At 38.8% G+C, this 27,798-nt stretch overlaps 1 protein-coding gene and 1 pseudogene across 1 annotated transcript in view; both read right to left on the minus strand.

Moving 5' to 3' along the window:
• LOC102822244 (apolipoprotein O-like) overlaps positions 1-27,798 on the minus strand; it is a 93,791-nt gene that overhangs the window by 45,491 nt on the left and 20,502 nt on the right. Inside the window, exons 2-4 of the mRNA XM_006871311.1 lie at positions 18,506-18,625; positions 17,422-17,476; positions 7,251-7,349 (exon numbers count right to left, since the gene is read on the minus strand). Coding sequence (XP_006871373.1) covers positions 7,251-7,349; positions 17,422-17,476; positions 18,506-18,625 — 274 coding nt within the window. The remainder of the gene's footprint in view (positions 1-7,250; positions 7,350-17,421; positions 17,477-18,505; positions 18,626-27,798) is intronic.
• On the minus strand, positions 1,962-2,243 carry LOC102821863 (annotated as a pseudogene).

Genomic DNA, 27,798 nt, shown 5'->3' on the forward strand with positions numbered 1-27,798 from the left:
TCAGGTGGGATATATTCAAGGTCATATTTTGGCTCTCGTGGACTTGTTTTCATTTTCTTCGGCTTCAGTTTGAATTTGCATATGAGTAATTGATGATCTGTTCCACAATCTGCTCCTGGCCTTGTTTTGACTGATGATATAGAGCTTTTCCATCATCTCTTCCCACAGATGTAGTCAATTTGATTTTTATGTATTCCATTTTGTGAGGTCCATGTGTATTGTTGTCTCTTATGCTGTCTAAAGAAGGTATTTGAAATGAACAAATCATTGATTTTTTAGAATTCTAGCATGTGTTCTCCAGCATCATTTCTATCACCAAGGCCATTTTTTTCAACTACTGAAGCCTCCTCTTTGCTCCCAACCTTTGTATTCTAATCACCAGTAAGGATCAATACATTTTGATTGCATATTGTCATGTTGTTGTTGTTAAGTGCTTTCAAGTCGATTCTGACCCATAGCGACCCTGTATAGGGGTTCCTAGGAGCAGCTGTTGAACTTGAACCACTGACCTTGCAGTTCAAATGACTTTACAGTCTGACGCATTAGCCCACAGCGCCACACCACACATAATATGACATATTATCATATTGGTTTTTAATTATTTCTTTATTTTATTGTTATTGCTTTAATATTAAATTACTCATTAATTATTAATAATTTGTTGCTTTTATTTTACTATAGTAGAAATATATAACAGAATTCATGTGATTGATTTCTTTGAATTGTACATATGAAAAATCAAGTGGCAAATGTTATACTCTTTACATTTTTAAAACACAAAAATATAACGTATCATTTGCCAATACAAAATTTTAATTGTTCAATTCAATAACTCTGATTACATTTATCATGCTGTGCAAATATCACATTATCCCTTTCCAAATTATCCTACCACCATTGACAGAAACTCAGTGGCCCCTAAGCAAAGGTTTCCTTTTCCCCCTCCATTCCAATCCCTGATAAACACTTTGATGTTTTTACAATTGCCAATTTCAAATAATTGAGGTCATGTAATATTTGTTCTTTTGGGACTAAATTTCACTCAGCTTGTTTTCCAGATTCACCAAATTTGTGTGTAGCATGTATCAGAACTTCATTTCTCTTTCTGGCTGAGTAGTATTTCGATTATGTATATAATACATTTTGCTTATCCATTCATATGTTGGACAGTTAAGCTATTAATACCTTTTAACTACTGTAAAGACTGCTACAATGAAAACTGATGTACAAGTGTCTTTTTGTATTCTGTCTTTTTGGGATATAGCTAAGTTTAGAACTGTTGGGTCATACAGAAATTCTATGCTTAACTTTTTATTTGTTCTTTCTTTTTTTTTTTCATCTTAAACTAGAAGTTTATTTAAATAACAAGATGCTTGACTTTAATGGAAAACTATCTAGGATTCATTTCTTTTAGAGTAATTTACCCCTATGTAAAGATAGATTGCCCTACATGTAACAGCTAGGTACAAAAAATTATGAAATTGCCCTTGGTTTTACAATGATAAATGAAAAACATTGAAATTCTCTAATCCACCAAGGTATGCAAGGAGTTCTTATGTTGTTGTTTTTTGTTAAACAGTGAGAGCAAAATAACTTACTGGAATATATGAAAAGAGCTGAATGAGCATGCCACTAATGGAGGAAGGGGAAATTTTCACAGAACCAGTATTTCCCCCAATCCCATCTCCACTCCATGTTAGTCAAAACATACCATTGGTCATTTTAGTAAAAAAGAAATAAAAAAAACCCCACAAAACCCAAACAAAAACTGCAATATGCTTGTGCACACGTACCAGTTACTTTATGTACAATAAAGGAATGGGGAAGGGGAAATGAAAACAATAGAGAAAACTATATTGTAGTAGACAGGATGTGTTGGAACCAAATTGTGGTTTTCTAATTGAGAATATATTCTTGGTAGGTAGGAACAGAGTTCAGGAGTAAAGGAGCAGTCTCCCTTTTTAGACGACACCTCCTGTCTGCTGCTAAAAGATATCAACTGTATCTTCATCCTCCATTTCGAACTGTACAAGTGCATTTATTTCATTGATTGGCTGCCTGACAAATAGGAATCTGATCTGCCTCACTGACAAACCCTGTCATTCACAATAGGCTTTCATTAGTTTACTAAGTGGTGTATGCCTCTCAAACCGCACCACAGAACCATCCTGCCTGGCCACCTTCAAATTAATACGATTGTTGTTCTCAGGCTTGACTTCTTCCTTGGATTTCTCGTTGACCATGGAAAGCACTGGAGTTGACACAGGGTTGACAGGGATGGGCAAATAGACATTGGCTAACCGAAATGGGGGGAGGGGGCACAAAGGCAAGAAGTGACTAGCTTACAAGATTCCAAGAGAGATCCTACATCCAGAGGATGCAGGGGAAAGTGGTATCTCCACTGAGTGGTTTCCAATTTGTCTGGATGGGGCTAATGAAAGGAGACAGGGATAAGACTCTTGTGGTACAATAGTGAATAATTACTATCAGGGCTGACTGTGAGGGTTGGAAATGTAAAGGTAGACATTTTCTAACAAAAGGAGGGAAGTGGTTGACTTTGCAGTCTAGGAGCGGAGGTCCCTATGATGATCAAGGAAGAAGACTGACGTGCGGGACCCTACCCAGAGAAGCAGTGACACCAGAGATGGAGGAAGAGATGATAACATGGAGAGATGGAGCGGCTGGGGACTCTAGACCCAGAGAGGGAGAAGGGACTGTGTGCTGATGACCAGGTGGCAGGCTTGCAGGGTATATGCTTTGGTTGCTTGATGATGTATGGAGTAGATTGTAATCATGGCAATGAAACGATATACAATAGGATGAATGTAAGGCTAATGCTCTCTCATGAAAGTATCACACAATTTACAATAAAATCTTTAAAAAAAAAACAACAACCAAAACTTGGAAAAATAACTAGGAGTGTGGTCAATTTTACCATCTTGTTGTTGTTAAATGCCATCAAGTCGGTTCCGACCCATAGCAACCCTGTATAGGGTTTCCAAGGAGCAGCTGGTGAGCTTGAACCGTCGACCTTGCACTTCAAACGGCTTTGCAGTCTGGCACATTAACCCACAGCGCCACACCAGGACTCCAAAACTTAGCACAATGCCTGGAACTTCATAACCGTGGAAAGGTGGTGGCAGCTAACAACAACAGCAATGCTTTCAATTAGAATTTGTTCACAATGTTAGACTAAGAGATTTACCATATTACTAGGTATGAAATGATACATCTTGGTGACATGAGGGGCAGGATACTCCTTTGCTTGACTAACCAAGCTCACCTCTGTAGGACTTCTTGGGAATTGAGCCAATGGCTTGACCTTAATTGCCAGCTTCCAAAGCTGTGTGAGTCAACAGCCCGATATGTCATGAATAAGGAGAACCTTCAAAACTGATATGTGAACTGTGCATTTGGGACTTGCTAGCTTCCACAATTGTATGAACCACTTTCTTGACAATTCATGAGGTCTATGCGATGTTGCAGTGAATTTTGGAACGTTTGGATATGAGGGGAGGAGCAGTGGTTGCCATCAAGGATTATAGACTGGTATACCAATTTGACGGTGATGAGGCAAACAGAGTAAAGCCTGTGGAAGAAAAGCCCACAGGACCTTCATTTGCTGATGGGGCACAACTCAAAATGAAGAAAAACAGCTGTAAACATCCATTGAAAATCGGAACATGGAATGTATGAAGTATGAATCTGAGAAAATTGGAAGTTGTCAAAAATGAAATGAAACATATAAACATCAATATCTTAGCCACTAGTGAGCTGAAATGGACTGGTATTGGCCATTTTGAATCTGACGACCACATAGTTTACTATGCTAGGAATGACAAATTGAAGAGGAATGGTATTGCATTCACTGTCAAAAAGAACATATCCAGATCTGTCATGAGGTACAACGCTGTCTGTGATAGGATAATATCCATGCGCTTACAGGGAAGCCCAGTTAATACTACGATTAATCAAATTGACACACCAACCACTAAAGCCAGTGAGGATGAAATAGAAGAAGTCTACCAACTTCCTCAATCTGAAATCGATCAAACATGCAATCAAGATGTATTGCTCATTACTGGTGACTGGAATACAAAGGTTAGGAACAAAGAGGAAGTATCAGTAGTTGGAAAATATGGCCTTGGTGATAGAAATGATGATGGAGAATGCATGACTGAATTCTGCAAAACCAATTATTTGTTCATTTCAAGTACCTTCTTTAGACAGCATAAGAGACAACTATACACATGGACCTCACCAGATGGAATACATAGAAATCAAATTGAATACCTCTGTGAAAAGAGATGATGGAAAAGCTCCATATCATTAGGGAAAACAAGGCCAGGGGCAGACTGTGGAACAGACCATCAATTACTTATATGCAAATTCAAAATGAAGTTGAAGAAAATGAAAACAAGTCCATGAGAGCCAAAATATGACCTTGAATATATTCCACCTGAATTTAGAGATCATCTGAAGAACAGATTTGATACATTAAACACTAAAGACCGAAGACCAGACGAGTTGTGGGATGACATCAAGAACATCATACATGAAGAAAGTAAAAAGTCACTGAGAAGACAAGAAAGAAAGAAAAGGTCAAAATGGATGTCAAAAGAGACACTGAAACTTGCTCCCCTGTGTAGAGATACTAAAGCAAATGGAAGAAATGAGGAGGTCCAAGAGCAGAACAGAAAATTTCAAAGATCAGCTTGAGAAGATAAAGCCAAATATTACAACATAATGTGCAAAGATCTGGAATCAGAAAACCAAACAGAAAGAACACGCTCTGCATTTCTCAAGTTGGGGGAACTGAAGAAAAAATTCATGCCTTGACTTTCGTTATTGAAAGATTCTCTGGGAAAATTGATGCAGAAAGCATCAAGAGAAGATGGAAGGTATACAAAGAGTCACTGTACCAAAAGGAAATGGTTCATGTTCAACCATTTCAAGAGGTAGTATATGACCTAGAGCCAATGATACTGAAGGAGGAAGTCCAAGGTGCATTGGCAAAGAACAAGGCACCAGGAATTGATATGAAAAAAATTGAAACCTTTCAAGAAAGTGAGGCGGCACAGGAGGCACTCACTTATCTCTACCGAGAAACTTGGAAGACAACTATCTGGCTGACTGATTGGAAGAGATCTATATTTGTATTCATTCCAAAGAGAGGTGACCCAACAGAATGCAGAAATCATCAGACAATATCTTTGATATCCCATGTGAGTAAAGTTTTACTAAAGGTAATACAAAAATGGGTGCAAGCATACATTGACAGAGAACTTCTAGAGGTTCAAGCTGGATTCAGAAAAGGCTGTGGAATGAGGGATGTCATTTCTGATGTCCAATGGATCTTGGCTGAAAGCAGAGAATATCAGAATGATATTTACCTATGCTTTATTGACTACGCAAAGGCTTTCGATTGTGTGGATCATGACAAGCTATGGACAACATTGTGAAGTATGAGTATTCTGGAAGACTTAATTGTGCTCATGAGGAATCTGTACCTGGACCAAGAGGCAGTTGTTCGAGCAGAACATGAGAACACTTACTGGTTTAAAATTTTAAAAAGTGTGGGAAAGGGTTGTATTCTTTCACCATACTTATTCAGCCTATATACTGAGCAAATAATCTGAGAAGCTGGGTTGTATGAAGAAAAACATGACATCAAGATTGCAGAACACTCATTAACAACCTGCGATATGCCAATGATACAATCTTGCTTGCTGAAAATAAAGAGTACTTAAAACATTTACTGATGAAGATCAAAGAGCACAGCCTTCGGTATGGATTGCATCTCAATGTAAAGAAAACAAAACTCCTCACCACTGGACCAATAAACAACATTCTTATCAACAGAGAAAAGACTGAAGTTGTCAAGGACTTAATTCTTCTTGGATCAACTATCAACACTCACAGAAGCAGCAGTCAAGAAATCAAATGGCGTATTGCATTAGGCAAATCTGCTGCACAAGACCTTTTTGAAGTGCTGAAGAGCAAAGATGTCAGCTTGAGGACGAAGGTGCGCCTGACCATAGTATTTTCTATAACCTCATATGCATGTGATAGCTGAACAGTGAATAAGGAAGACCATAGAAGAATTGATGCTTTTGAGTTATGGTGTTGGAGGAGAATATTGGGCAGCCAAAAGAACAAACAGATCTATGTTGGAAGAAGTGCAGCCAGAGTGCTCCTTGGAGGCCAAGATGGCCAAACTTCGTCGCTCATACTTTGGACATACTGTCAGGTTGGGCCAGTCACTGGAGAAGGATATCAAGTTTGTAAGGTGGAGGGTCAGAGAAAAAGAGGAAGACCCCCAACAAGATGGACTGGCCAAGTGGCAGCATCGATGGACTCAAGCGTGGCAACAGTAGTAAGGTTGGCCCAGGATCAGGCAGTGTTTAGTTCTGCTGTGCATAAGGTCATTATGGGTCGGTACCGACTTGATGGCACCTAACAACAATAACAATATATACCAAGGAGTGGGATTGCTGGGTCATATGGCAAGTGTATATTTATTTAACTTTAGGAGAAACTGTTTTCAAGAATGGCTGCACCATTTTGCATTATCACCAACAATGCATGAGGAGTTTTAGATGTTTCATATCCTCTACTATACATGGTATGGTCACTCTTTTTAATTTTAATAGGTGTGTAGTGGTATTTCATAATGGTTTTAATATAATTTCCCTGATAACAAATAATGTTGGACAGGTTTTGGAACAGCAATATTATTAAAGACAGAATTAATAAAATGAAATATCCTGTACTATAGAACTGAAAATATTTTACTGTAGTTTATACTGTTAAGATCTCTGGTAGCTTAGTGGTTATGAATTGGGCTGCAAACCACAAGGTCAGCAGTTCGAAACTACCAGCTGCTCCAGGGGAGAAAGATGAGGCTTTCTGCTCCTGTAAAGATTTATAGCCTCGGAAACCCTGTTCAGGGTTGCTATGGGTTGTAACCGACTCGATGACACTTAACAACAACAACAACATACTGTTAATGGGATTCCTGGTGCCAGAATGGGTTACTAACTGCACAGTTGGCAGTTTAAATCCACCAGCCACTCCAGGGAAGAAAAATGAGGCTTGTTGCTCTCGTAGAGATTTACACTCTCAGAAACCTGACTCAATGGCATACAACAACAACATACTGATAATATTCAATAAAAAGTTATGAAGTTTCCTAATGGCAGTAAAAGGACACTGAAAGAAGAATACAAATACATATTTTGAAACTGTACCTTTTCTCGCCAAAATCAAGCCGGCCAATCCTGAGACAGTAATCACTCCAACTTTGGGAAGAAAATCTCCAGGAGGATTCTTTAGATAGATATATGCATCTAAAAAGACCAGTTAAAAAATTACTGTAAATGATTTATCACAAATAAGAATCTACATAGGTATAATGGAAAAAAAGTTAAAGATTAGATGGTTTTAAATGTAAAACTAATGTTCTTCCATGTAAACTATCACATAATTCACAATAAAACATTAAAAAAAAGTAGATGCTTTTAATATTCTTCAAAAGAACTATATAAAATAAGAACAAGAGCAGTACTTTGAAAGATAATTATAATAAGTATTTATTACAATATGAAATATTCTGTCAGTCATTGATTTACAGATTACTTGTTTTCTTAATGATACAGGTGACTATTACTCTTTAATGAAATACAAGGCTGAGTCAAAAATTAACTGTACTCTGGTTAAATTATGCCTGTCTACGTTCATGGCTGACGACAACATTGAGTGTGTATGTGAAATGATTCTGTTGAATACAAGAGTAACAGTGGACTATGTAGCAAATCATTTGCAAATCAGGTATGGCACCACCTACAAAATAATCCATAATAGACTTGAGTTTCAAAAAGTCTGTGTGAGATAGGTACCATAACAACTGATTGAAGAACATAAACGGAAGCATTTGGACATCAACAAATAAAATTTGGACCAATACTGAAAGGAAGGTTAAAGTTTCTTTAACAAATCATTCCTGGTGACGAGATATGGATTGAATACTATGAGTCTGAGAGTAAATGGCAAAGTACAGAATTGAAACATCCTCAAATCACTGACCAAGAAAGAGTTCAAAAGTCAATCTATCAGCTGAAAAATTGATGCTTACAGTTTTCTGGGATTCTCAAGGGCCAGTATTGGAACATTATCAAGAAAAGGTTCAACAATTAGCAGTGCTCATTACAGTGAGATGCTCACTGAAGAGCGGAAGCCTAAACTTCGGACTAAACACAGAAGACTGTTTTCCAAGGGTGTTGTGAGCTTGCATGACAATGCACGTCCCAATACCTCTTATCCACACTTTTGACACTCTGTAAAAACGTCATTTTAAGGTGTTAAAGCATACTCCTTATAGTTCATAAGACTTTCGCCTGTTTAGTCCCCTAAAAGCAGCTCTTTGAGGACGAAGATTCACCTCTGAGGAAGAAGTGAAGACAGAAGTGCATTTGTGACTCACAACTCAGCCTAAAACATTTTGTTAATAAGAAAATACGAAAGCTTGTTGACTGATGGACAAGTGTATTTAAAAGCAAGGAGATTATGTTGAAAACTGATGTATTTGTCTTTTCTAAAAGTTGATTAAAATCAATTCTACAGCCAGAGTATGGATAATTTTTGACTCACCCTTGTATAATGCTACACTATACACTGTAATATGGATTACTATAAGGTGAATTACCGACTATGTATTATACCCCTATACTGCACGTTTCTGCTCATATCTGTTCAAGTATTGGTAAGACTCAGTAAGAACCAAAATAGATACTTTTTTAAACAACTTAGAATAATATTCTAAGGATACACTCAACTAATAGGTCCTGTTTGCCACTGCTCACCAGTCTACCTCAGAGCACAGTTGCTTTTGGGTAAAACCAATGAAGACTAATCAAGGATTAAAAAAATAAGCCTAGATAAAAAGAGATGAAGAGTGAATAGAATTACAGATTCTTTGAATTTTTACATATTTAAATTGTATCTGATTTTATGTAATTCCAAAATACATTGTTCCATAACAGCTAATTATTTAATGAAAATCACTTAACCATATACTTCAAAACTGATAAAAGGTTATCACTTGGAATTAGTTCCTACACATACATTCAATAATAGGTTATTAACTTCATGTTGTTGTTAAGTGCCGTCGAGTAGATTCCAACCTATAACAACCCTGTATAGGGTTTCCAAGGAGCAGCTGGTGAGCTTGAACTGCCAACCTTGCAGTTCAAACGGCCTTGCAGTCTGGCACATTAACCCACAGTGCCAATTAACTTCATAGAAACATCTAAATTTTAGCCGATTTTTCTGTTCTCCATTACATATTTATTTTGATAACTGATTTAAGCCAAGAATATTAGAAGGTTTTGTTTGTTGCTCCACCATTCATTTGTCAGCTGTCATACTGTGGTGGTTTACGAGTTGCTGTGATTCATGAATCTACCCCAATTAAATACTAGTAGGGTTACCCATGAAGAAAAGGTTTCAGCTGAACTTCCAGAATAAGACAGACTAGGAAGAAGGAGAGGGGAAATACTTCTGAATGTTAAGACACCAAAAACATAATAAATAGCAAAGGAACATTGACTGCTCCAGAAAATTGAATATTGAAATATTGTAAATAGCACTAGAATATTGTCAGATATAGTGCTGGAAGATGAATACCTCTGGTGGGAAGGAACATAAAATACAACTAGGGAAGAGTTGCCTCCTCAAAGTAGAGTTGATTGTGATGACGCGAAGTGAGTAAAGCTTTCAGGACCTTCATTTGCGGATGGAATACACCTATGGAGGCAGTAGCTCAAAAGAGGGAACATATCTTTACAGAGAGGATCATTCTTACCCCCTGCATACACACAGTAGACAGGGATGGGCAACTTGGACATTGGCTACCCAAAATTGGGGGAGGGGGACTACAAAGGCAAGAAGTGACTTGCTAACAAGCTTTCAAGGGGGAGCCTAGAACCAGAGGACATGAAGGAAGGTAGAATCTCCACTGAGTAGTATCCATTCAGTCTGGGTGGGGCTGATTAAAGGAGATGAGGATGGTTCTTTTGTGGTACAACAGTGAATAATTATTATCAGGATTGACGGTGAGGTTTGGAAATGTAAAGGTAGACGTTTTGTAGCAAAGGAGAGGAGTCCCTGGGACTATCAAGGGAAAAGAGCCGAGAGCGGGACCCTACCCAGAGAAGCAGTGACACCAGAGATGGAGGCAGAGATGATGACGAGGAGAGACAGAGTGGTTGGGGACTTTAGTCCCAGAAAGGGAGAGGGGCTATGTACTTATGACCGGGGAACAAGCATGGAGGGGATTGTAACCATGGCAATGAAATGATATACGATAGGGTGAATGTAAAGCTAATGTTCTCCCATATAAACTATCACATAATTCACAATAAAACATTTTAAAAAATGGGAATTGAAGGGAAATTCCTCAACATAATCAAGAACATATATACAAAACCAACAGCCTACATAACTCTCAATGGAGAAAAACTGAAAGCCTGGCATCTGTGCATAGGAAGCAGACAAGTATGCCCTTTGTCACCACTCCTATTCAATATTGTTTGGGAAGTATTAGCCAGAGCTATACAGCACGAAAGGGAAATTAAAGGGCTCTAAATTGGCAAAGAGGAAATAAAACTGTCTCTATTTGAAGACGATATGATCCTATACATAGAAAACTACAACAACTCAGTGAAAAAAAGCTACTAGACATCATTGGAGGATTCAGCAAAGTGTCAGGGTATAAGATCAACATACAAAAATCAGTTCGAGTCCTCTATAGTAACAATGACAGTGCTGAAAAAGAGATTAGGAAAGAAATACCATTTACAATAGCCACCCAAAGGATGAAATATTTAGGAATAAATGTAACCAGAGAAACAAAGGTCCTATACAAAGAGAATTACAAAACACTACTACATGTAACCAAAAGAGACTTACGAAAGTGGAAGAATATACCATTTTCCTAGATAGCAAGACTCAACATTGTGAAAATGTTAATACTACCCAAAGCTATTTACATATATAATGCAATCCCAATCCAGATTCCAGAGACATTCTTCAAAGAGATGGAAAAGACAATTACAAACTTTATATGGAAAGGAAGGAGACCCAGGATACATTGCTCAAGAAGAAGAATAAGGTTGGAAGCCTCTCACTCCCCAATTTCAAATTCTAATACACGGCTACAGTGGTTAAAACAGCCTGGTACTGGTACAATGAAATCCAACTCAGTATGGATTACAGACCTAAATATGAATCCTAAAATTATGAAAGTCATCAATGAAAAAATAGGAACAAATGTGAGGGCTCTAATACAGGGAATACACAGAATACCAAACATTTTGAAAAGCACACAAAGAAAAGTAGAGTAGACAAAATAGTGAGTGAGACATACTAAAAATTAAAAATGTATGTGCATCAAAAGACTTCAATAAAAGAGTAAAAAGGGAATCCACAGAATGGGAAAAATGTTTTGCAACAACACATCAGACAAGGGACTCATTTGTAAAATATATGGGAAACAACACCACCTCTACAAGAAAAGGACAAATAAACCAATTAAAAAATGGTCACAGGATATGAACAAACACTTTACCAAGGAAGAGATCTGGGCAGTCAACAAACACATGAAGAAATGTTCTCAATCACTATCCATTAGGGAGATGCAAATCAAAACAACATTGAGATATCATCTCACAACAGCAATAACAGCAAAGATAAAAAAAGTAAAGGACAATAAATGCTGGCGAGGATGTGGAGAGACTAGGACCCTTCTACATTGTTGGTTGTACTGCAAAATGGTCCAACCACTCTGGAAAACAATATGGTGCGTCCTCAGAAGGTTGGAAACATAAATAACTTATGATCTAGCAATTCCTCTACTTGGTATTTACCCACAAGAAATACAAGCCATAACACTAGTAGATATATGCACACCAATTTTCATAGGAGCGCTATTTACAATAGCAAAAAGATAGAGACAGCCTAAGTGCCCATCAACTGAAGAATGGATAAACAAACTGTGGTACATACACAATGGAATACTAGGCTACCTTGAAGAACAAGGAAGCTGCAAGCCACCATATAACATGGATAAATCTTGAATACATTATGCTGAGTGAAATTAGTCAGTCACAAAAGGGGAAATACTGCATAAGACCATTATTGTATAAGATTAAGAAAAAGAAACCACCCTAAAAGAGGAAAAAAATTAAATATATATATTTGCTGATCATCAGTAGGTATGGGATGAGAGGAGGGGAGGAAGGCAGATAGAGCACAGGGCAGAAATTGACACAAAATTGCTTGGGTGGGGCGAGGGTTCAGGGTGGGACAATACACAAGAAGGGGGAGGAGAATGGAAAGAACAAGGTTAATGGGAGAACAGTTAGGCAGGTTGGCATGAGCCAAGTGGGAAAGATGTAAATGATGATGTATACACAACCTTGGAACAACAGAGCTCCGGGATACAGGGATTGAGGCATGGTTTGAAGGGGTAAAAGAGGGGAATAATGTTAAGATGCTTAGCTGTCTTTTGAACCTTGGTTTCCTTTGCCTACCATTGTAAAATAGACACTTGAGGTAGGGAGAAAGGAATCGCCAGAATCATCACTATAGAAAGTTTGTAAGTCTGTCTTCAGTCTATAATCCCTTAAAGGGGGCTAGAAGTTGCCCAGTGAAAGAGGCTTTCTGTGGAGCCTTTACATTGCACAAGACCATAGGTGGAATCCAGAACCCCACCCAGAATCTTCTGAGGTAGGAAATTTGCACTGGAAAGGACAAGTAGCCCAGCCTGGAGTGGCTAGAAGAACAAAAGATACTCCATGAAAGAAAGACCGGCAGGAAAAATCCGAAACAATAACGGCAGTCTGATTGATTACTACAAGAACAAGTAACCTGTTCGCCCGGGAGCCATCAAGACAAGTTGTTGGGACCCCTCAGAGCAAACCCCCTTCCAAGACTCAAGGGGAATACATGAGCAGGCATGTGGTCTGGCTGGTGACCACGTTGGTCACCAGTAAGGGGAAGAGGGGGAAAAAGCAGTATTGAAGTTTTGAGCTAAGTCTGACCACATTCAATACACCCCTGTGAAGCTGGGTGGAGACCTGGATGGCCAGCAATATGGCAAGACCCGGGAACTTCTGGGCTCAGAGGCAGTGACATGGCCACAGAGGACTAGAGCGGAGAGTGAACTATCCAGCAGATATGAAGTGAGGGGAGATGACCAAGTGACCAACTGACTGTAAGAGATCCATATTTGTGCCCATTCCAAAGAGAGGTGACCCAATGGATTGTGGAAATCATTAGACAATATTATAGATTCCATGCAAGAAAAGTTTCACTAAAGACAATACAAAACAGTTGCAACCGTACATTGACAGGGAACTGTAAGAGGTTCAAGTCATATTCAGAAGTGGACGATAAACATTCAAGAAGCTCAATGAATCCCAAAAAATGTAGACCCCAAAAGAAAATCACCAAGAAATACCATAAAAAAAAAAAAAAAAAAAAAAGACAAGGTGAGAATCCTGAAAGCAGCTAGGGAAAAGAGAAGTGTTACTTATCAAGGCAAGCAAATCAGATTAAGTTCTGATCTTACAGTAGAAACCATGTAGGGAAGAAGGCAAGAGGGAGACATATATAGAAACCCTGAAAGAAAAAACACTGCCAACCAAGAATTGTCTACCCAGCAAAGCTGTCAATCAAATATGCTGGTGTAATAAAAATATTCATGGATAAACAGAAGTTAAGGGACTCTGTCAAAGCCCCCTACCCCCAGCACATCGAAACATCCAAAACGGAGTTCTCTGGACTAAGAACCAACAAGAACAGAAGACAACCAAAGACTGGCATATGTGGCAGCACCACCCAGAACTCATCTGACAATTGGAAGAGTCCAGAACATAACAAAAGTACAGGAACTAATTCAGAGGATCTGGGAGGTCAGTCTATGATCAAAACAATTACAATATGAAATATAGGAACAGAGATCCAGGTGGTGTCGTGGTCAGGTAGACTGAAGGATAAAATATAGACTATTTTAAATGGAGGAAAAAGTTAATAGAATATAGTGTAACCTCAAAGAAAAGTAATACTCTACATATAAAGAAAATGAAAACCCAAGAAGAACATGGAAACATTAAAACTATGAAGAAACTGACAAGAACACAAAAAGCATGAACTCAGCACATGAAAGCATGCAGAATAAAGAAACCAGCAGTACCACAAAAAAACAAAACAAAACATAATGACAGCAATTAATCCATACTTATTGATAATTACACTGAATGTCACGGATTAAATGCACCAGTTAATAGACGGAGAGCGGAAGAATGGATAAGAAAACAAGATCCTTCAATATGCTGTCTGTAAGAGACACACCTTCCACACAAAGACAAAAACAGATAGAAAGTTAAAGGATGGAAAAAATATTTATCTAGTTAGTTGTTATCAAAAACATGCAGGAGTAGCAATACTAATCTCTGATAACATAAAAACATTAAGGCAAAAACCAGCATGAGATAAAGAAGGACATTATCTCATGATTAAAGGGTCAATTGAACAGGATGATATAACCATAATACATATCTATGCTCCCAGTGAAAACCTCCCAAAATACATAAAGCAAACCCTAACAGATATGAAGAAAGAAATAGATAAATCTACAATAATAGTGGGAGATTTTAATACACCATTTTCTAGAAAGGATAGACCAACCAGAAGAAACCTGACAAAGACAGAGAGGAATTAAACAACACAATCAACCAACTTGACCTCACAGACATGTACAGAGCAGTTAAACCCAACAACAGCACAATACATATTCTTTTCTAGTGCACATGGAACATTCTTCAGAATTGACCATGTGTTAGGCCACAAAATAAGCCTCCATAAATTTACAAACATCAAAATACTGCAAAGCATCTTCTCAGACCACAATGCTATAAAATGAGAAATCAACAGCAGGAAGACCAAGGAAATAAAGTCAAATACATGGATACAAACACCTGACCTTATTCGTTCTGCTGTGCATAAGGTTGCTATAAGTTGGTATAGATTCGACGGCACCTAACAACAAAAGCCACTGGGTAGTAAAATAATAAAAGATAAATACGCAAAGTTCCTAGAAACAAAAGAGACTGAAAACACAACATATCAAAATCTTTGGGGCATGGCAAAGCAGTGCTGAGAAGACAATTTATTAGAATAAGTGCACACATCCAAAAGGAAAGAACCAAAATCAACACATTAGCACAACATCTCCAACAATAAGAAAAAATAAGTGGTGGATGTTCAACCATCTCAAGAGACAATGGTACTAGAGGTAGAGGTCCAACGTGCACTGAAGGCACTGGCAAAGAACAAGGCTCTGGAACCTGATGGAATATAAATTGAAATCTTTCAACAAACTGAGGCACCACTGGAGATACTCATCTATGCCAAGCAATTTGGAAGACAGCTACCTTGCCAACTGACTGGAAACGATCCATACTTATGCCCATTCCAATGAAATGCAGAAATCACTGGACAATATCATTAATATAATGTACAAATAAAATTTTAATAGAATTTTTAAATGACTATATCATTACATTGACAGGGAACTGCCAGAAGTTCAAGGCAGATTCAGAAGAGGACATGGAACAAGGGATATCATTACTGCTGTCAGATGGATCTTGGCTGAAAGCAAAGAATAGCAGAAAAATGTGTACCTGTGCTTTATTAACTAAGCAAAGGCTTTTGGCTGTGTGGAAAACAATAAGCTATGGATAACATGGGGAGGAATGGATATTCCAGAACACTTAACTGTGCTCATGATGAATCTGAAGACCAAGAAGTTTTAGTCATTGGAACAGAACAAGAGGACACTGAATGGATAACAATCATCAAAGGTGTGTGCCAGAGTTGTATTCTTTCCCCATACTTATTCAACCTGTATGCTGAGCAAGTAATCTGAGAAGCTGGATTAATGAAGAAGAATGTGGCATCAAGACTAGAGGAAGACTCATTAACAACCAGTGATATGCAGATGACACAACCTTGCTTGCTGAAAGTGAAAAGGACTTAAAATAATTCACAGAGGCAGTTCAAAGACCATAGGCTTTAGTATGGTTTGCACCTCAATGTAAAGAAGAAAAAAAAAAAATCCTCACAACTGGGCCGATAGATAATAACATCATAATAAATGAAGAAAAGATTGAAATTGTCAAAGACTTCACTTTGTTTGGTTTCTGTATCAACACTCATAGAAGCAGCAGTCAAGATATCAAACAATGTATCGCTTTAGGCAAATCTGCTGCAAAAGGCCTCTTTAAAGAGCAAAGATGTCAGTTTGAGGACTAAGGTGCGCCTGACCCAATCCCTGGTGTTTTCAATAACCTCATTTACGTGTGAAAGTTGGACAATGAATAAGGAAGACAGCTAAAGAACTGATGCGTTTGAGTTATGGTGTTATAGAAGAATATGGAAAGTATATGGACTGCAAGAAGAACAAACAGACCTGTGTTGCAATAGGCATAGCCAGAATGTTCCTTAGAAGCGAGGATCACAAGACTTTGGACATATTTTCTCATACTTTGGACGTATTATCAGGAGGGACCATTCCCTGGAGAAGGACATCATGCTTGGTGTTGCAGAGTGTCAGTGGAAAAGAGGAAGACTCCCAACAAGATGGACTGGGAAAGTGACATTAGGAATGGGCTCAAGCTATTGATGGTGGGCATGATGCAGAACTGATTTGTTCTGTTGTGCATAAGGTCGCTGAGTTGGAACCGACTCTGTGGTGCCCAACAACATACCTCTTGCCATACCAAAAACTGCAGTCAAACATGCTTTCCAACCTAAAAATTTTCCGGGGTGCCTGTCATATTATTTCTTAGCAAGGGATAGCAAAATACTGTTGTTGTTTGTTAACAGCAAATGATATTTATTTAAAATATTTAACAACAATGAAGGCATCTTAACTTATACTTTGTGAGTTCATTGCATGGACTTAATAGTTAAAACAGGCGTCTGTGTAAGTCCAGACACTGACCACTAGCTAGCTATGTGACCTTTGTGACTAATTTAACATTTCTAAACTTCAGTTTCTTCATTTGTATTATGGGGATAATTATAATACTAACTTTTACAAAATTGCTAACAACTAAAATTAGATAAATTCTGTAAAATGCTAATAAGCACACTGCCTTAATATATAATCCTCATGAAATAAATAGTAGCTACTCTAGTTTTGCTATAATTTTTAGCTACACAGTGTTTTATCAATTTATGAATTGGCAAGAGCGTGATAATGGATAGCATGTCATGTTAATGTTTGTCACATTTAAACCATGCAATTAAAAAAAAAAAATAAGAACCTTTCTAATTGTGGACCACTTACTTACCTACCTTTTCCAAATTGTACTGTATCCACTATCCCATTTTTCACAAAGACATATACACCCTAAAAAAAAGGGAATAATGACATTAAAATCTGTGAAATTGTTGTTAATCAGCTACAATAGCCTAAATTTCTGAAATGATATCAAAAAGTTCACTTGACAGATGAAATAATAGATAAATAGTTATTGCTTTACTTTTATAAAAAAATATTTTCTCAGTATTTTGGGAATAGAGATTAATAACATAGCATTGTATCCAAGTCTATAGCTAGCTTTTCTATTTACCTACTATGAGAATACTTAATTAACATTTACTGGTGAAGATCAAAGAGCACAGCCTTCGGTATGGATTACATCTCAATGTCAAGAAAACAAAAATCCTCACCACTGAACCAATAAACAACATTCTTATTAATGGAGAAAAGATTGAAGTTGTCAAGGACTTCATTCTTCTTGGATCAACTATCAACACTCACAGAAATAGCAGTCAAGAGACCAGACGACGTATTGCATTAGGCAAATCTGCTGCACAGGAACTTTTTAAAGTGTTGAAGAGCAAAGATATCAGCTTGAGGACTAAGGTGCGCTTGGCCCAAGCCATGGTATTTTCAATAGCCTCATATGGATGCGAAAGCTGGACAGTGAATAAGGAGGATCGTAGAAGAATTGATGCCTTTGAGTTGTGGTGTTGGAGGAGAATACTGAAAGTGCCATGGACTGCCAAAAGAACCAATAGATCTGCTTTGGAAGAAGTGCAGCCAGAGTGCTCCTTGGAGGCCAGGATGGCTAAGCTTCGTCTCTCCTACTTTGGACATATTGTCCGGAGGAAACAATCGTTGGAGAAGGATGTCATGCTGGGTAGGGTGGAGGGTCAGAGAAAAAGAGGAAGACCCCCAATGAGATGGATCAGCCAGGTGGCATCATTGATGGACTCAAGTGTGGCAGCGGTAGTGAGGTTGGCCCAGGATCGGACATTGTTTCGTTCTGCTGTGCATGGGGTCGCTATGAGTCGGTTCCGACTCGATGGCACCTGACAACAACAACAATACAAATAAGAAACCTCCAATATTAAATTATCACAATTTACTTACCTTGAACCAGCCAATGTATCTACCAGTCGTATGGCGGATGGAAGCAAAGCCCAACTGCAAATTACCAGGCTGCTCTTCAATATAGTTAGACTGCAGAGGTGGTGCAGTATATATCGGGAGCTAGAGACAAAAAAAAAAGAAAGCTAATGTCAAAAACATGAAACAGATGAAGTACAATAGAACAGAAATAAATCCTCATTAACCTTCCTGCGAAATTCAACTAAAAATGCTGGGGTTTTGTTTTTTTTTTAAAGCACATTATGTGTAAGCATGATCTGGTAAACACAGGAACCCACAGGAATAAACAATAAAACTAGGATTTGGATTTGCTTTAAAGTCATCTGTAACAGACTTCATGGTATATGAAGTATTGGAAAGAGGAAGCAAAACCAAAAACTATGCAATGTGGGTAATCTGGACACTATAAACCTCATATCTCAAATTGTTACCTACCAATTTAAGGGTGACCTAGAAATAAACTCTACTTCAAGAGACTGCAAGGAAAATTTGCTGCCTCGAAGACTGGGTACTGAGTGGAGTGGATACAAATATCCCTTAAAAATTGGTGAGCAGGAGACTTCCAGTTTTGGAGGCGGCAGAAGCAGAGTCAGGTAGGACAGGCGCTGAAAACCCAGAGAAGCTGCTATCACGGAACAGCCCCAGTCAAGCATAAGATGCAGGATGCCAGTTTCCGGCACCCACCGGTGGAAAAATCACGGTTAAAGGAAAATATTGTGATTTAGGAATCGATCAAGGCACAGGACTTCCTCTGCAGCAACCCCACCTGGGCTGAAGTCAGAGGGCAGGACCGCAGCCCAACCTGCACAGTAAACCAGTGCTAAAACTGGTGAAAGGGCCTTCTTTGCCCAGCCTGGAGGCCTTCGGGCAAGTGGGCGTGCACCTCAAAAGAGTCCAGTGGTCAGCCCACAGTTTTCCCATGGCACAGAGAGAAACAGCCCCACTGGTTCCACAGGCTAAACTGTCAATCAAATATGATGGTGCAATAAAAAAATTTGAGGATAAACAGAAGCTAAGAGATTTTCTCAAAGCCAATCCAGTACTTCAAAATATCGTAAAGGGAGTTCTTTGGAATGAAAACCAACAAGAACAAACAACAACCAGAGTTTGACAGACGTGGCAACACCACCTGAAACTCAGACAACAGACAGCAGAGTACAGAACAGAAGAAAATTACAACAACAAATTCAAAGGAGTTGGGAGGTCAATCAGACATCAAAATAATAACAATGTCAAAGAAGTGAAAAATATAGCAACGGAGATCAGGTGTTGAGGAGGTCAGGTAGATTACAGGATACGATAGAATGACTTAAATGCTGGAAAAAGTTAATAGACTATAGGGTAACCCCAAAGAAAGTTAATACTTCACAACTAACCATGAAAATGAACATCCAAGCAAACAAGGAAACATGAAAACTAGGAAGAAATTGACAATAAACAGCACAAAAACACTAACTCAGCACAAGAAGGCAGGCAGAACAAAGCTCTGGTAGCATAGTGGTTACGAATCTGGCTGTGAACTGCAAGGTCAGCAGTTCGAAACTACCAGCTGTTACACGGGAGAAAGTTCAGGCTCTCTGCTCCCATAAAGATTTACATCCTCAGAAACCCTGTACAGGGTCGCTATGAGTTGGAACCGACTCCACGGCACATAACAACAACAACCAAAAATTAACATAATGGCAGAAATCAATTCATACCTAATTGATGATTACACTGAATGTCAATGGATTAAAAGCACCTATGAAGACACACTGTCAGAATGGATGAGAAAACAAGACCCTTTAATATGTTGCCTGCAAGAGACGCACCTTACACACAAAGACAAAAACTGACTAAAAGATAAAGGATGGAAAACAATATACTGTCAATAATAAACAAGTAAGAGTGGCAATACTAATCTCTGATAAAGTGAACTTTAACATAAAAACTACCATAAGAGATAAAGAAGGACACTATCTCATCATCAAGTGAGCAAGATGACATAACCATAATACATATCTACGCTCCCAATGGAAAAGCACCAAGATATATGAAGCAACCGATAATATAAATGAAGAAAGAAATAGATCAATCTACAATTATAGCGGGAGATTTTAATACGCCAATTTCAAAAAGGACAGAACAACCAGAAAGAAACTCTACAAAGTTACAGAGGAACTAAAAAGCACAATCAACCAACTTGACCTCATAGATGTGTACAAAGCATCAAACCCAACAACAGCACTATACATATTCTTGTCCAGTGCACTTGGAACATTCTCCAGAATTGACCATGTGTCAGGTCACAAAGCAAGCCTCCAAAAATTAACAAACATCAAAATATTACAAAGCATCTTTTGAGGCCACAATGCTATTAAACTAGAAAATAAAAATAAGAAGAACAAGGAAATAAAGTCGAATACATGGAAACTGAATAACACCCTGATAAAAAGCGACTGGGTAAAGGAAGAAATTAAATGTGAATTCACAAAGTTCTTAGAAACAAATGAGAACGAAAACACAACATACAAAAATCTTTGGGACATAGCAGAAGGGGTACTGAGAGTACAATAACAGCAATAAAAGCAAAAATCAAAAAAGTAGAGGACAATAAATGCTGGAGAGGATTTGGAGACACTGGGATGCTGCTGCATTGCTAGTGGGATTGCAAAATGGTCACACCTTTCTGGAAAGCAATATGGTGCTTCCTCAGAAGTCTGGAAAGAGAAATAATACCTTATGATCTAGTAATTCCTCTACTTGGTATTTACCCACAAGAAATAAGAGCCATAACACGAATAGATATATGCACACCAATGTTCATAGAGGCACTATTTACCATAGGAAAAAGAGAGACAGCCTAAAAACTGAAGGAAGGATAAACAAACTGTGGGACATACACACAATGGAATATTATGCTACCTTAAAGAATAACAAGGAAGCTGCAAGCCACCACATACCATGGATGAACCTAGAGGACATTATATTGAGTGAAACTGCTGTTGTTGCTGTTAGGTGTCATCGAGTTGATACCGACCCATAGCGACCTTATGCACAGCAGAACGAAACAATGTCCGATCCTGGGCCAACCTCACTACTGTTGCCACGCTTGAGTCCACTGACGCTGCCACTTGGCCAATCCATCTTGTTGGGGGTCTTCCTCTTTTTCTCTAACCCTCCACCTTACAAACTTGATATCCTTCTCCAGCAACTGGTCCATTCTGACAATATGTCCAAAGTATGAGAGACGAAGTGTAGCTATCTTGGCCTCTAAGGAGCACTCTGTGGCTGTACTTCTTCCAAAACAGATCTATTGGTTCTTTTGGTACTTTTAATATTCTCCACCAACACCGTAACTCAAAGGTATCAATTCTTCTATGATCTTCCTTATTCAATGTCCAGCTTTTGCATGCATATAAGGTTATCAAAAATACAATGGCTTGGGTCAGGTGCACCTTAGTCCTCAAACTGACATCTTTGCTCTTCAACACTTTAAAAAGGTCTTGTGCAGATTTGCCCAATGCAAGACGTCCTCTGATCTCTTGACTACTGCTTCCATGAGTGTTGATAGTTGATCCAAGAAGAATGAAGTCCTTGACAACTTCAATCTTTTCTCCATTGATAAGAATGTTGTTTATTAGTCCAGTGGTGAGGATTTTTGTTTTCTTGACATTGAGATGTAATCCATACCGAAGGCTGTGCTCTTTGAGCTTCATCAGTAAATGTTTTAAGTCCTCTTCACTTTCAGCAAGCAAGGTTGTATCATCTGCATATCGCAGGTTGTTAATGAGTCTTCCTACAATCCTGATGCCACATTTTTCTTCATACAACCGAGCTTCTTGGATTATTTACTCAGTATACAGGTTGAATAAGTATGGTGAAAGAATACAACCTTGTCGGACATCTTTCTTAATTTTAAAACATTCAGTGTTCCCATGTTCTGTTCGAACAACTGCTTCTTGGTCCAGATACAGATTCCTCATGAGCACAATTAAGCGTTCCAGAATACTCATACTTCGCAATGTCCACAGCTTGCATTGATCCACACAATCAAAAGCCTATGCATAGTCTATAAAGCACAAGTAAATATCTTTCTGATATTCTCTGCTTTCAGCCAATATCCATCGGACATCAGCCATGATATCCTTTGTTTCACGGCCTCTTCTGAATCCAGCTTAACCTCTAGAAGTTCTCTGTCAATGTATGATTGTAGCCGTTTCTGTATTATCTTTAGTAAAACTTTATTCACATGGGATATCAAAGAGTCTGTGCAATGATTTCCACATTCCGTTGGGTCACCTCTATTTGAAATGGGCACAAATATGGATCTCTTCCAATCAATTGGCCAGATAGTTGTCTTCCAAATTTCCTGGCAGAGATGAGTGAGTGCCTCTTGTGCCGCTTGACTTTTTGGTAAGATTTCAATTTTTAATCTATCGATTCCTGGTGCCTTGTTCTTTGCCAATTCCTTCAATGCATCTTGCACTTCCTCCTTCAGTATCATTGGCTCTTGATCATATGCTACCTCTTGAAATGGTTGAACATTAACCATTTCATTTTGGTACAGTAACTGTGTATTCCTTCCATCTTCTCTTGATGCTTTCTGCATTGTTCAATAATTTGCCCAGAGAATCTTTCAATAATGAAAGTCGAGGCTTGAATTTTTTTTCTTCAGTTCTCCCAGCTTGAGAAATGCTGACCGTGTTCTTCCTTTTTGGTTTTCTGATTCCAGATCTTTGCAAATTTTGTTCTAATATTTGGCTTTATCTTCTCGAGTTGATCTTTGAAATTTTCTGTTTAGCTCTTGGACCTCCCTCATTTCTTCCATTTGCTTTAGCATCTCTATGCTGGAGAGCAAGTTTCAGTGTCTCTTCTGACATCCATTTTGACCTTTTCCTTCTTTCTTGTATTCTCAATGACTTTTTGCTTTCTTCACGTATGATGTTCTTGATGTCATCCCACAACTCTTCTGGTCTTCGGTCTTTAGTGTTTAATGTATCAAATCTGTTCTTCAGATGATCTCTAAATTCAGGTGGGATATATTCAAGGTCATACTTTGGATCTCATGGACTTGTTTTCATTTTCTTCAGCTTCAGTTTGAATTTGCAGATGAGTAATTGATGGTCTGTTCCACAGTCTGCCCCTGAACTTGTTTTCACTGATGATATGGAGCTTTTCCATCATCTCATTCCACAGATATAGTTAATTTGATTTCTATGTATTCCATCTGGAGGTCCATTTGTATAAGTTGTCTCTTATGCTGTCTAAAGAAGGTTTTTGAGATGAACAAATTATTGGTTTTGCAGAATTCAATCATGTGTTCTCCAGCATCATTTCTATCACCAAGGCCATATTTTCCAACTACTGACCTTTCCTCTTTGCTCTCAAACTTTGCATTACAATCACCAGTAATGATCAATACATGTTGATTGCATGTTTGATCAATTTCAGATTGAAGAAGTTGGTGGTGGTGGTGGTTATATGCCATGGAGTCGGTTCTGACTCACAGCGACTCTGTAAAGGGTTTCCGAGACTGTAAATCTTTACAGAAGCAGAAAGCTTCATCCTTCTCTCGTGGAACAGCTGGTAGTTTCGAACTGCTGACCTTGCAGTTCGCAGCCCGATTCGTAACCACTACGCTACCAGAGCTCCTTGAATAAGGTGGTAGAAATGTTCTATTTCATCCTTACTGGCTTTACTGGTTAGTATGTAAATTTGAATAATAGTGGTACTAACTGGGCTTCCCTGTATGTGCATGGATATTATTCTATCACAGACAGCATTGTACCTTATGACTGATCTGCATATGTTCTTTTTGACGATGAATGCAACACCACTCCTCTACAATTTGTCATTCCCGGCATAGTAAACCATGTGATTGTCATATTCAAAATAGCCAATACCAGTCCATTTCAGCTCTCTAATGCCTAAGAGACTGATGTTTATGCATTGTATTTCATTTTTGACAACTTCCAATTTTCCTAGATTTATACTGGTTACATTCCATGTTCCAATTTTCAAAAGATGTTTACAGCTGTTTCTCTTCATTTTGAGTTTTGCCCAATCAGCAAATGAAGGTCCCACAGGCTTTACTCCATTCGTGTTATCACGGTCCAACTTTATTTTGAGGAGGCAGCTCTTCCCCAGTCACATTTTGAGTGCCTTCCAGCCTGCAGGGCTCAAAGTGGATGGGAAAACAATTAGGCAGGTTTGCATAGGCTAAGTAGAACAGAGGTGAATAATGATGTATGCACAAACTTGGAACAACATGGCTCTGGGATACAGTGATTGAGACATGGTTGGAATGGGGAAAAGCGGGGAAATAATGTTAAGATGCTTGCTTGTGTTTTGAATCTTGGTTTCCCTGGCATACCATTATTAAATAGACACTTGAGGGGGAGAGAAAGGAATAGCCAGAAACAGCACCATAGAAAGACTGTTAGTCCCTCTTCTGCCTATAACTGATTTGAATGCCTAAAATGGGGCTACAACGTGCCCAGTGAGGGAAGCTTCCTGCAGAGCCACTGAATTACATAAAACCACAGGTGGAATCCTGAACCTCACCCAGAATCTTCTGAGGTATGAAATTTCCTCTTGAAAGCACAAGCAGACCGAACTGGAGCAACTAGAAAATCAAAAGATACTTCTGAAAGAAACACCTATAGGAAAAATACAAAACAATAACGGAAGTCCGACTGATTACTACAATAATAAGCAAGCTGCTTGCCCAGGAGACATCAAGGCAAGTAGTTGGGTCCGCTCAGGACAAACCCCCTTCCAAGACTAAAACTCAATGAGAATACACACTCTGATTAGTGACAACATTCGTCACCAATAAGGGGAAGTGAAGGAAAAACATCAATGAAGCTGTGAGCTAAGCCCTACAATGTTCAATAGACTCCTGTGAACCCAGGTGGAGACCTGGTCAGCCAGTAGTGTGGCAAGACCTGGGGCTTTTGGGCCCAAAGTCAGTGACATAGCCATAGAGGACTAGAGTGCAAAGTGAAGCATCCAGCTGATAAGAGAGGGCATATGCATAAGAACACCCACACTTGCAGATATCATCCACTTGACCTGGCTTCAATGACTGGATGATCAGAGTTCAACTCAAAGAAGAAAGAAGAGGAAAAAAAGAGTAATGTGATACAATTTGATGAACCTGATCTACATCTATGGATGCAGTAGTTCAAAAGATGGAACAAATGTTTACAGTGAGGATTATTACCACCCCCTCCATACACGGAGTAGACAGGGATGCGCGACTTGGACACTGACTACCCAAAATGGGGGTGGGGGGACTACAAAGGCAATAAGCAATTGGCTTACAAGCTTTCAAGAGGGAGCCTAGATCCAGATGGTGCGGATGAAGGTAGAATCTCCACTGAGTAGTATCCAATCTGTCTGGGTGGGGCTGATGAAAGGAGATGGTGATGGATCTCTTGTGGTACAACAGTGAATAATTGCTATCAGGACTGAATGTGAGGGTTGGAAATGCAAAGGTAGACATTTTTAGCAACATGAGGGGAGTGCTTGACTTTGCAGTCCAGGAGTGGAGGTCCCTGGGACCATCAAGTGAGAAGAGTGGAGTGCGGGACCCTACCCAGAAAAGCAGTGACTCCAGAAATGGAGGCAGAGACGATGACATGGAGAGATGGAGCAGCTGGGGCTCTAGACCCAGAGAAGGAGAGAGGCTGTGTGATGAACGACCGGGGAGCAGGTTTTCATGGTAACCAACCCTTTGGTTGGTTGATGATGTATAGAGGGGATTCTAACCATGGCAATAAAATGATAAACAATAGGATGGATGTAAAGCTAATGTTCTCCCATGTAAACTCTCACATAAGTCACAATAAAACATAAAAAAATAAAAAAAAAAAAGGACATGCTGAATGCTAGAGTGTTTGTGCCAACAATTTCTCTGTATAACAGTTGTGGTGTGGTACTGTAGGATAAGCATTCCACCTCAAGCTCAGTTTGAACTTCAAGGTGGGCAGTTCAAACTTACCAGCCCCTCCTATACAGGGTCGCTATGATTCAGAACCGACTTAATGGCACTTAACCACAACAACACAACCTGTGAAAAGGCAGATGGCTCAGGGAGGTTCACAGTAGACTACTGAGGCCTAAAGAAAGTAGTGCCACCTTTGTGGCTTCAGCTGCTCCATATACAGTATCCACAGTGCAGAAAATGCAGCAGGGTAAAGGAAACTGGTACTAAATGATTAATCTTTCATATGCCTTTTTTCTCAATCCCACTCTCAGAAATAAGTCCACCACAGTTGTCTTTCACATGGGAAGGATCCCAATATACTTTCAGTGTATTGCTTTTGGGTTATTTAAACTCATCAATTATTGTCAAAATATTACCAGAAGAAAAGTGGACTTGGTGCAGATCTCAATTACAGTGATACATTACACTGATGATATCATGTTAATATCAAATACAGAAGAATAGGCTAGGAGAAATGTGAAAACAGTGGTGGTCCTCATGACCAACAGAGGCTGGTTAATAAATCCACCAAAATTCCAGGGTCCTGCCCATACAGAAATTTTTGGGAATAATTTGGGCTGGAGTTACCTGTGACATTCCACAGGCACCCAAGAAGAAGTTGGTATCACTACTTACCTCAAAAACTACGTAAGAGGCCCAACATTTGGTTAGGTTATTTGGAGTCTGTTGTTATTAAGTGCTGTGGAGTTAGTGCTGACTAATAGCGACCCTGTATAGGGTTTATGAGGAGCAGCTGGTGAGTTTGAACAACAAACCTTGTGTTTCAAGCAGACAAACATCTGGGAATACTGCCTAGCCATAAAACAACTCAAAACAAACAAACAACAACAACAAAAAAAACCCAAACAACAAATAAAACAATTACAAACTTTATATGGAAAGGAAAAAGACCCAGGATAAGCGAAGCACTGCTTAAGAAGAAGAAAAATTTGGAGGCCCCTCACGCCCTGATTTCAAAATTTACTACATGGCTACAGTAGTCAAAACAGCCTGGTACTGGTACAATAAAAGATACATACATCAATGGAACAGGACTGAGAATCCAGAAATTAACCCATCCATATACAGCCCACTGATCTTTGACAAAGGGGGGAAGTACATTGAATGGGGAGGAGATAATCTCTCCAACAAATGGTGCTGTCAGAACTAGAAATCAATATGCAAAAGATTGAAACAAGCCCTTTAACTCATACCATATAAAAAAACTGACTCAGCATGGATTACAGACCTAAATGTGAATCTCAGAAATACAAAGTTTATCAGTGAAAAACCAGGGACAAAT

The sequence above is a fragment of the Chrysochloris asiatica genome, unplaced genomic scaffold (genome assembly GCF_000296735.1).
Source record: "Chrysochloris asiatica unplaced genomic scaffold, ChrAsi1.0 scaffold00167, whole genome shotgun sequence".
Classification (NCBI taxonomy): Eukaryota; Metazoa; Chordata; class Mammalia; order Afrosoricida; family Chrysochloridae; genus Chrysochloris; species Chrysochloris asiatica.